This window comes from Heloderma suspectum, chromosome 5 (assembly GCF_057233095.1).
Source record: "Heloderma suspectum isolate Gila_16-S chromosome 5, 16-S_ref, whole genome shotgun sequence".
NCBI classification, from domain to species: domain Eukaryota; kingdom Metazoa; phylum Chordata; class Lepidosauria; order Squamata; family Helodermatidae; genus Heloderma; species Heloderma suspectum.
Genome location: NC_139462.1, coordinates 102,706,079 through 102,718,134, shown reverse-complemented (window position 1 = coordinate 102,718,134; position 12,056 = coordinate 102,706,079). Strand labels below are relative to the sequence as shown.

At 41.0% G+C, this 12,056-nt stretch overlaps 1 protein-coding gene across 7 annotated transcripts in view; it reads left to right on the top strand.

Moving 5' to 3' along the window:
- The window catches only part of KLHL5 (kelch like family member 5), a 61,360-nt gene that overhangs the window by 21,309 nt on the left and 27,995 nt on the right, over nt 1–12,056 (top strand). For all 7 annotated transcript variants that reach the window (XR_014792177.1, XM_084856911.1, XM_084856912.1 and 4 more), the window contains one exon: nt 10,901–11,083. Coding sequence is in view for 6 of the 7 variants with exons in the window: in XM_084856911.1 (XP_084713037.1) it covers nt 10,941–11,083 (143 nt within the window). In the remaining variant the exon portion in view is untranslated. The remainder of the gene's footprint in view (nt 1–10,900; nt 11,084–12,056) is intronic.

Genomic DNA, 12,056 nt, shown 5'->3' with positions numbered 1-12,056 from the left:
AAGAAGAGGATAGAAATGAATAGATTATTCTTCATAATGATTAAATATAGCAATAAGAACATGAAGTCCTGCTAGATCAGACCCAAGGTCCCATATAATCCAGTATCCTTTTTCCAAAAGGGGCCAACCAGATACCCCCAGGAAGCTCACGAGCAGTACATGAAGCTAACCAGTCCTCTCTCACTGTATCCCACCCTCCTGAACAACTGGTATTCAGTGGTATACTGCCTCTGAAATGGGAGGTTTTGTTTCGCTATCATAACTAATAGCCATTGATAGACCTTCTCCTCCAGGGATGTGTCTAATCCCTTCTTAAAGTCATCTAATCTGCTGGTCATCATATCTTGTGGCAGTGAATTCTATAATTCAGCCTTCCCCAACCTGGTGCCCTCCAGATTTTTTGGATTTCCACTCCCATAAGCCCCAGCGAGCATAACCAATCATCAGGAATGATGGAAGTGTTCATCCAAAATGTCTGGCATGCACCAGGTGAGCGAAGACTGCTATAACTCATGTTTTGTATGAAGCACTTACTTCTGTCTGTCCTAAGTCTATTGCCATTCAGTTTTATTGATGACCCTGTAATTTGTCAATTAGCCCTTGAACTTAGTTGCTTGTCACCTCTATTTGACTTAGTTATTCAGATGTTCTCTGTGGGGAGGGGCAGTTCAGACATGTTATCTGTCTAATACCTTCCACAGTGAATACTTTTATGCAAATAATTCACTTACCTGCTCTGCAATCTCCCTATCATCTACTAATAATTGTTTCACTCTTTTGTCATCTGAGGCTGCCATCTTGTACCCACTTACCTAGGAATAAGCCCCATTGAACTCAGTGGCACTTGCTTCTAAGTAGACTTGCATAGGATTGCACTCTAATAGTCTTAACTTCCCTCCCTGATTTGTTTCCTGCTCCTGATGTATTTGAATGTCTTATTGGTTATCTTTGTAATCTTTAGCAATGCGTTCCTCAAATTCTTTCTTCTTCTTCTTCATCATCATCATCATCCCCTTCTCTTGTTTTACTGTTAACTTAGGGCTTTTCTACATGAGGCTTTTAACCTGCCACTTTACCAAGGCTTCTGTTTCCAGATTCTTTCTGGGATTAATTTCGGCTTCTTTACACGTGTTTTTTCCCTGGGGGGTTTCTTTCTATGCCTTTCTATATGTTCCATTACACAACCACTAGATAGCTCTGTGGTATAGCGGAATTGCAAACATACATGGAGAGTTTCATGCCACCATTCAAGATATACCAGACTTCCCTTGTTAGGAAAAAAAAACTCCACTACAATGATTGCAAAGCACAAGTGGGGCCCTGGAGAATGACAGTGTTGTGTAAAGGACCTGCAAACTACCATGAGTGAGGAATCATGAGCACACAATAAATGCCTCATGTAGAAAGGCTCTTACATTGGTTTTGTCAGGCTTGTGCTCCTTTATGGGCAACGCTTCTGCCTTCTAAAAGAACCTTATTTTCATTCCAAATAAGTGATGACAGAGGTGAAAAAGTCTGTAGTTCATTAACAGTCTGTTTTTGTCATCTATTTCTTTCTTTCCTTTTAAAAAGGAATATAAATACTTTCCAATAAAGGAGGGAAAAATTGAAATTGTCCTGTGTTCAGCTTGCTCCCATATTGGAATTATGGTTTCCTGTAAGTGGTCTTTATCACAGATAATGGTTTCATTGGCTTTTAAAATTCTTCTCTCTACCTCCCCCCTTGATATTTTTAAGGAAAGGGTTAACAGGATAAGCAAGCAACAGAGCTTAGGAATAGCTTAGGAACTGTGTTCTTTTTGTGGTTATTTTGTGGTTTAGGAAAAGGATATTGTGGGAAGCCTCTGAAAATGCTTTAATGAAAGCTTTTAGTGCTAGTAGAAGTTAATGGTAAAAGGATGAGGAGGCAAGCAAGAGCAAATACCGTGCACTGTAATGTAGCTGATTAGTGTCCTTTATGAAAGAAGCAATTCAGCTTTCTCTGTTAATTATTTTCTTTGAATTATCCCTGCCACTTGTTTAGATAAGGGGGTTTTCTAAAAAAATCCTATGCCCCATATTTAAATGCAATAATATTTTCTCCCACCCATCCTGAAACTCAGCTAGCCATAAACAGGCAGTCCATGTGTTTCTCTTGTCCTGGTTGGATGCACAAATCTTCTTTATGTGCATTGCTGCTTGCCCTGTTGCCTAGACGATAACTTGCTCTCGCTGAAGATGTCTGGCTCTCGTAAAGAGTTTGATGTGAAGCAGATTTTAAAAATCCGATGGAGGTGGTTTGGTCACCAGCAATCTACTCCTAATCCTAGTGTTGACTGCCAGGCAGGAAGCTTCTGGGACGGAGAACATAAGGCATCTACTGATGGGATAAAGTTTTTAGATCCAGGCAACCTACCACTACCTTTTCAATCAGTTGGTTTCCAAAGGTCCAGCCAACAGGGTTTCCAGAATTCACAATCTTGGCCAATGGCATCCGGCTCTGAAATGCCTGCCTTTGAGTTCACCACAGAGGACTGTGGAGGAGCACACTGGCTTGACAGACCAGATGCTGATGATGGAGCCAGTGAAGAAGAAAATGTATCCGACAGCAGTTCATGCAGGTTGTTGCTTTCCTTTTGTAAGAAATGAATTGTGCTGTATATTTTTATGCATTAAAGCTTGGAGGGGGGTGGGGAACACTTCAATTGCAGTATTGCAGAAATACTGACAGCGGTGGTGCAGCCAAAGCACTGGAATACTGAGTGCAACTTTTAAAATGTAGCTTTCAGTAGTATTGCTAACCTGTATCTAAAGTATTTCTAAAGGGGGTGGAAATGAAATTGCTTTCTGTAACAGCTACATTTTTAAGACCCTGAAGGGGATGAGGAACTAGGAAAGAAAGCCAGATACTTTCACTAAATACCTAGAGACCTATAGCTGGCTTTCTTTCCTGTATTTTAAAACATTCGCCTAATTTTATTACTATTACTGCTTGTATCCAAAGAATAGGGGTAAAATGTACGGTTTGTTTGAGACTCCTTGAACCAAAATAAGTGAAACCAGCATGGCTCAGGTTGTCTTTGTCATGTATTTAAAATGTCTTGCTATAATATTCTACTACCTAAATATTTTAGCTATTTGCGGGGCAGGTGTGTGTGTTGAGGCTGCAAGCCTATGGACACTTATCTGGGAGTAAGTCCCTTTGAATTCAGTAGGGTTTACATCTGAGTAGATGTATAGAACTGTAAGAGTCTTCTGTTGTTCTACTATATTTATATTCTGGTAGAACTTTACAGGTCAGGTTTTCTTTCTGTCTTTAGTTCATTCAAATATGGGCTTCAAAGGTGGTACTTTTGTTTCTCTTTGAAACTTAGGTAGCAAATAAGCTTCCTCTAAATCTGATTGTGCTGCTATGCACTTTGCAGCGTTGAGTATTGATGAAACGGTTGCTGATGGATCAATCGCATAATCAAAGTGAATTCAGCCTGCTTTATTCTTTTATCACATAGAAAATGTATTGCACCAACGCAGGTGGTTTAGAAAGGGGGCGGGGAGAAATCTACTGGCATTTCACTTCTCTCTCAACATATGTATTACAAATTGTAATGTAGAAGCATTGTATGGAAGCTAAATCTCTTTTATTTCTAAATCGAAAGTGTTTGACTGAAAAGTAACTGGGTTTTTTAAAAAAAAATTCCTGCAATGTTAGTGTATTTGATTGCATAAATAATTAATGGAGATCGCGGGAATAAATCTCCACCTGAGGCTGTGTGGACTACGGTATATTTTAGTGTTTTCAGAAACATCTGTTTGGGGTTTGCAGAAAGAGGTTACTGATACTACGTACGTTTATTCACAAGTTGTCAAATGGATTCTGTGAAGAACATCTCCGTAAGAATGGGATTTTTCCTTGGGAGTGGAAAATACTAAGGCACTAGATTTCTGGGTAATCAGCATTAAGAGGGACTGGATTCTTTGAAAAGAAAAAGACTTCTATTTAAAATAAATAAGGAAGAAAAATATTAACTTTTGTATGGCTACATTCTCTCCCCCCCCCCCACACGCACACACACGCTGTTGTGCACCCTGCAGGGGGAGGTGGGGCAGCAATAATTGCCCCTGAATCTCCCAAAGTTGCATACTCCTAAGCTGGAGGTTTGATCACTTCTCCTTTTGCTGGTGTTTTGTGAAGCTGGGAGGAAGGGGCTGTCTAGAACAATGAATTCATGCCCTAGTTCTGGATTTGGTGTGGTCAGAGAGTGCTGCTTCAGTAAGCATTTTTCTCCTCCATTCTGGCATCTTTGACTACCTGCCCGATGGGGATTTTTTTCAGATTGTCCAGTTGTGATGCCACCTCCATGCATGAAATCTATTGGCACTGGGGATCAATACACATTCACACTACCGAGTCTCTGTATAAGAAATGGAGTGTGACTGGTGTTTATATTTTCACATTTTGACTATATTCCTTTTCTCCATCCTTCTGTTTTCATTATTCATTTATTATATTTCTATACCACCCCATAGCTGAAACTCTCTGGGCAGTTCACACTCTTTATTGTCAATAAAGAGAAAACTCTGGGTTGAGGGCTCAACATTCTGAGCTTTCTTGTGAAATAAAACATACCTTGTTTTATTGTAAATTCGTTCTGATACCAAATATTTTATTTTTAAAAACCATGTGAGAATTGGAGATGGGGGGATCACCTTTCAAATTGATGATATAATTTGAGGCTACCTGAGTCTATGGCTACATTTTGCATCTTTCTCGTTACTGAACCTTACTGCAGTGTTACAGTTAATAGGCACCCAAGGCATACTACAGACTGCTCAGACTTCTGGGGTATGATCACACAATTACTGTAATTCTTAACAACATATGTTTGCAGTTCAGAAACCACTAAAACGGATAGCAACAGTTTTTATGCAAATATAGAAAGTTATGCTGATGGAGTAAATGCATACCATTAAGTGTTCATTCAGGAGAGAATTTAATTTAAATTACTTCTATATGTAGATCTGTAACTTGTCGTGTTGCTTGTCATAGATGCAAATGATGACAGAAGAGGCACAGTCTAGTAACTGATTATTTCATCACTGTCATTTCTTCAAAAAAGTAGCCCACGGATGCACTTACCTAACTGGAGTAAACATAAAAGCTGGGTTAGAGCATCCCAGCCTAATCTGTTATCTACACTTAGATTTACCATTGCAGTCATGCCCATGCTTAAAAACTGGAATGTTTTTGTTTTGTAATGATGAACTTTCTGTGTTTAAATTTGTGATGTTCTAAGACAAAGTAAAAATACAAAGTGAAAATCTAAAAAAAAAAAAAAAAAAAAAGGATGTAAGAACAGTGTATGTGACTAAGTTAGGGATGGATGAATTAGGGTGCAATCCTATCCAGATAGGTGGCCACCTCCAAAGCAGAACAGGAGAAGCACGAAGGGGTTCATTCCCTCCACGCTTCTCCTGCCCTGCATTTTCTGTTAGACAGCTGATTGTGGCTGTCTAGCCACAGGAGGACGGAGTGGGGAAGGAGGCTGCTGTACGACACATAGGATGTGTCATACAGGCATTTCCGCCCTCCCCGGAATGTCCCCAACCACACCCTTTTTGGCCACTCTGCGCTCCTCTTGCAAGCACAGAGGACAGGGCTGTTCCACACTGCCTCTGAGGCATTGCGGAAGTGGGGCGAGGTTAGTTCTCCAGGCTCAGGTTTCAAGGTTGGTGCTGTCAAGCACAGGCTCCAAGGTCGGTTCCCAAATAACGCAATACCCTATGGCCATCTAGCGGCCATAGGATTGCTCCCTTACTCTCCTTCTGTTCCATGTCAATTTCTCATGTGTTCACCAATAAGTCCATTCCATCCTGTTTCCACATTCATCTTCAATTTTTTTTTATCTGCATGAAAATTTGCATTTTAAAATGCACTCCTAAATGTATTCTTTAACTGTCATAAGACATCTTTGAAAATGTATTTTGGTATGTTTTTTGAGCCAAGAAGTGGGTTGGAATATTAAGGAAGTGTGATGTCCAGTAGATACGTTCCAGTGTGTTTATTAGTCTGGAAGGTGTGGATCAAGTCATTTTGTATCAGAATGTGCAAAGATCAAATTCCTCAAGCCTCCCTAAACTAATTGGTGAGAAGAACTAAAATTCCCAGCCATTTTGGGGTCCCATGTGCATGACATCTGTGTGTATGTATACAATGTGCTACTGTTTCCCCACTACAGAGGTGTGTGTGTGTGTGTGTGCGCGCGCGCGTACACACACATTCTCATATTTGCTTATGTTTCAACTGCACTGTGTATTGTCAGGAAAGATATTGGCCTGGTAAAATATTGGTCCGGTAGGTCTAGGTTGTATCAGAGTAAAATTTGGGGAAATATTTGTATGTGGTAGTAGTCATCTGTACTTTGGAAAGTTTAAAAGAACAGGTTACTCTTAATGTACCTTTTTTAGATATGTTTCCAGCCACAAGGTACAGAGACAGGATGCTTAAGGAAAAGTTGGAGACTTCTCCTTTTGAGTTATCTGGAATTAGTCAAAACATCAGTAATGATGTTTTCAGAAGGAAAGAACTTGGATTTAGAGTAAGGGGCTTCAATGAAGCTAGTCCACATTATACTAACCAATCAGTAACCTCATAGCATAATGAATACCAGGTATGGTATTAGATAAAGGTTTGACATAGGACTTACAGGTATAAAAGAAAATTTTACCTGATGGGTGAGGCTCCTGCCTTCTGTCTCAACTCTAAAACAATGCTTTCTTTTTGGTGAGATAGGGAACAGAGCCTCTGCCAGCAGAATTGTTATAAGTCCAACTCTTTCCTTTCTATTTCTGTATCATGAATGGTGTGTGTGAGTGAATCTTTATAATAAAAGTACTTTATTCCCCTTTAACTGGTTTTATGTGTAAAAATCTATATATGAACTCAGCACTTTATTGCATCAAAACAGTCATATTTCTTAGCCCATATCAAATTCTAGTAGACAGGAAAGAAAATTCTGTCAAAATTCAAAGTATCTTTCAGTCGTGCACATATGATGGCTTATATGTGCATCTAATGGGTAATACCTGGGACACTTTTGAAGACCATCATATAGTTGTACCTACTCTCAGATATAATATGTCATATTGCAGAACACCAAACCATGGTTTGGCACTATGGAAATGAGCCCTGTGCTTATTTTATTTTATTTATTTATTGCATTTATACCCCGCCTTTTTTCCTCTTGCAAGGAACCCAAGACGGCTGACATTATCCTCCTCCTCTCCATTTTATCCTCACAACAACAACCCTGTGAAGTGGGTTGGGCTTCATAGTCTGCGACTGGCCCAAAGTCACGCAGTGAGCTTCCATGGCCAAGTGGGGACTAGAACCCGGATCTCCCAGCTCCTGGTCCAACACTCCTACCTCCTTTTCCTTCCTTCATCTACTGTGCTTAATTAGCTCCTGGTTTGTGGCAAACCATTGTTTGCTGTTGCATCCTAGTTTACAGTCTTTGAGAGCCAGTTGTAAACCATAGGTTGCCTGTTCAGATGTGATGGGACACTGTGGTTTGCCACAAAGCAGGCAAGGGGAGGAGGGCATGTATATGAGCAAAAGGCTTGCTGCAAAACCAAATCATGGTTGGATGTTATTTGTGGGCCTTCTTAAAGTTGTTTATTACTACTTCAGAGATTCATAAACCGTTTTGTTTAAAACAATTTATGGAGCAATCCTAACCTCCTTGGATGGCCCGGTGGCGGGGGAGTTGTATGGGACAGAAGTGCTCCTCTGCTGATGAGGTCTGCCTGTGGGGCTACATATCTGCTATAGAGGCCCTTCCTACAGTCATGGAAAGCTCTGCAGACAAATCACTATTGCTGGCAACAGGGGCTGAGTCAGGGTGGTCAGGGGCTGATTTGGGGAGGCTTTGGATCTTTGGGAACCACAATTCTAGATCAGGTATTTTCCCTCCCATTGTAACTAGGGAGGAGAAACACATGGCAGAACCACTGGGAGAAAAAGAGGATCCCCCCCATTCCCTGTGCTGGCCAGTTTGAGCCAGCAGGGCTTTAAAAGTGGTGCATTATCTGCCATGAAACTCACCCCACCTCAGGATTGTTCTGCCCCCCCAGGTAATAGTGTTGCTGAAGGCAATGAGCTCTCCCTTATCTCCAGCGCTGAAGCAGGCATTCCGCTCAGGTACATTTTGAGGCAAAAGGAATACTAATATCCTCTTGCAGCAAGGCTACCCCATTCCACTATGTGGGGAGATAATATTGCATCATTGGTGCTGAGTCAGCTCTAGTGCAAATACTAGCACTAAGAAAAAAATATGAGATTTAAAGTTACCTGGAATGGCTCTTAGTTAATAACAGATGGTTGTCTGTTTCATCGCAACTGACTTCATTTCACCTTCACTTTATAAAACATCAGGCATGCAATTGCATTGGCCAAATGTCAACAGAGTTTGAGCATCATAACAGTGAACCACTGAGTTATTTCCACCCTTACACATGGGTATGAAGGCTGTTGATCCACCAGCTCTGTGGAAAGACCTTTTGAAGGCAACGTCCTCAAGAAGGTTCCACGTATTAAATTGAATTTACATCCTAGAGCCAGAATCCAAAGAAGCATTTTAGAGACATGAAAGCCCCCTCTAGGGCGTCTCTGTTTCTTCTCTCCTGACATTTAGCTGCACTTGTCAACCTCGGCAGGGGGCTGCTCTCCAGTGGAAGAGGTTGGGAAGCCCTTCTAGGCACAAAGAGCTAGGCATGCAGGGCAATTGGGACCTGGCCTAAGTTCTCAAAAAGAGGAGCAGGCCTCTCTTTAAAGTACAGATCTGGGATACAGAACCTCAGACCTGGGGCCCAAATCCAGCCCACCCAACTGGGACCCTGCACATGAGAGGGTCCCAGTTGGCCCTCTCTGCCCCAGATGGCCATGACCCTCTCCCCTGGTTCCACCCCATCCCCCTGGCCACCAACTATTTGGTGGTTTCCAGGTTTTTGTGCACCCCTCCCCCCAAATCCTAAAAGGCTGAAATTCCTCTCTTAAGGCTTCGTTACAGACAGTAAGAGCTTTAAATTAAAATATGCTGGTATTTTTTGCTCCACCTCTTTTCCTTCAGCCCCGCCCAGCACTAGAATGCAGCCCTTAAGAGCTTCTCCAAAATGGAATTTGGCCCTCAGGCTGAAAGAGGTTCAACACCCCTAGTATAGATAGATGCTAATGGAGGCACAAAGTCTGCTGAGAAGAAGGTGATGGCCCTTGTACCCAACAATCGTATAGCCAGTACTTATTCAAAGCTCATGGCATACAGGGTGGCTTCAGCTTCTAATTTCTTCTAAGCAATGTGTTGAGGAGTATTTTTCCTTCTGGGAAGAGGCAAAAGATGCCTTGCCTTCACAAACATGCTGGTGTGAGAAGATAAGCTAGAGGTCACTGCTGCTTTCCTTCTTCCCTCCACCTATACATCTTCTTAATAGGCTGTTAATTTTGAAACCTAATTATGATCACATAAATGCCAGCACCATTAAATGCATCTTTGCTGAACAATTAACCACTTTCCCAGGCACAAAGTGTTCATTAGCATTGTGCTGTGATTGACTTCAGGGAGATACGATGCTTGTCCCTTGAATAGATGTACAGTAGAATTGTGTCTGTTTTACGTACTCGTATCTGCAAATCTGTAAAACATTTCCCAGGACTAGCTATCCTGATTTATTTACACAGCTCCCTTAAAGTACTGTCCTGTAACTCTTTTCATATACATCTAGTTTTATATTGACTTTTTTAAATGATGAAAATATTGCATTGAAAATGCGAGAGAGAAGCATGAGAGGCATTAAAAAATTAATGTCAAGTTGAATTATTGCACAGGTCATGAATTGTGGGTACTCTAGATTATACAGTTGTTTTTTACTGAGTAACACTTGGAAATTGAAACTAAATAATACAAATAGATTGCAAAGGCAGCTTGCTGTGTAGAACAAACTGACACATTTTTTTGTTCGTGGGAATGCAAAGGTTACATGGCAAAAGTTACATGGCGTTGTCATTAGATGTGCCACTAGTAGAGTATCTAGCCTTTTGTCTAAGGGTGCTTCCAGATGGAGAGATGCTAGTCCTAGCAATCATAAGACATTGTGTAGTTCTGGGGTCTCCAAAGTGGTGCCCATCAGCATCAGTGTGCCCACATATAACTCTGTTGATGACCACCAGGTTCCTTGCTTCTCTGATTTTTATTTTATTAAGATTTTTATTTTTAAATGTTTAACTGAGAAGCTGGAATGCTGCAAAATGAAGTTCTGCCCCCCAGTGCCATGTTTATTTGAGTTCCAAGGATGGATTTGTGTTTTGGATCTCAGCCTTGTACTTAGGTTCTTGGGCAAGTTCTTTTAGCATCACCAGTTTTACCTTCTGGGAAATGAGTGTTTTGTGACCAGCTGTGCCCACCATGGCAGCTATTTTATGAATGGACAAGCCCCCCTCCATGGCAGCCATGTTGTTAGAACATCCACAACACTCTCTCAAAATTCTGACTGTGCCCACAGACCCAAAATGTTTGGGGACCCCTGGAATGGTTACTCCTCGTTTCTTCCTTAACATGTTTTTTTGTGGTAAGAATAAAGATGGAAGATACAGTAGGAAAATATGGGAGCATTACAAGTTGAAGATGATGTTGTCTGGGCCCTCTGTAAAATTCAGTGAGTGAGACAGGGCAATTGTATTACACATGTATCATCTGGAAGGAACCAAAGTCACAGTCAAGTTGAAGGTGTTTGAGATTCTGTACTTTGTTGGCAGCTCATAGAAGCGAATTGGTCTTCTAGTTATCTGAATGCATATGTCTTTTCAAATTAATTTTTATATGTGAGACTGTTAACATGAAGAGTTTTCACTATATATGTATTATCCTTCCAGGACATCCAACAGCAGCCAGACTCTCTCATCGTGTCACACAATGGAGCCTTGTACATCCGATGAATTTTTTCAAGCGCTCAATCATGCAGAGCAAACCTTTAAAAAGATGGAAAATTACCTGAGACACAAGCAACTGTGTGATGTGGTATTAGTTGCTGCTGATCGGCGGATTCCAGCACACAGGTAAATATGAATGTAGACCCTTAAATTATAATTACATTCAAAAATTGACTGTTCTAAAATAATAAATATCTGTACCTAATCCACTTGCAATATGTGCTGATTCCAAATTAGTTAGATTCCCCCCCCAGTAGTTGTCATTGCAAATGTCTTGCCCAAAATAAATCTTCATAATATTTCAAAAAACATAGTTTTACTGTTCTGCTCTACCAATTTTTTGAGCATTTCTATGGTAGTGGAGAAGTAGATGCTAGTACATACTAGTCGCACCACTTGTTTATAAATGCTTTGATTACTCTTTAGCCTTAAGTTGACTCCGCAGTTAATGGCAAATTATTCCCTCTGACATTCAGCTTGTGAATGTTGTTTCTTATTACCCAAAATGGCACCACTCACACAAAAGATGGAGGTATCAGCAGGCTTCGGGGAACTCCAAGATTTGCAAAAGTACCAAAAAACCCACCAATCCCCTAGGGAAAAAACCCTAAAGGGTCAACACACCAAACATGACTGAGGGTGCTTCCAGAAGGAGGGCTCCTAGCACTAACAATAAAAAGGCATTGTGCAACTATCACATCTTTTTTGCCTTAACCAACCTTTTATGGAAAGAAAAAAAGATGGAAGAAGTGGTGGAAAAACACAGGGGAATTACAAATTGAAGATGATGCTGTCTGGACTCCCCATAAAATTCTGTGAATGAGGCAGGGCGCTTGCATAATAAAAGCCTTGTCTAGAAGCACCCTAAGTGTGCTCAGTGGCTATGGAATGCTGACTGGTCATTGGGGAGTGGAACTGGAAAATGGGGAGGAGGAATGGAAAATGAGGAAGGGGAATGGAATGGAGTGGAGTGGCTGGAATCCTGAGACAGGAAGCACTCCACACTGCAAAATTTTGTTGCAGGCCACTTGTATGATCTATATGCCAAATTTCAGTTTGGGAATTGTGACTAACCTCTGTCTCTATTTTCATTCATGAA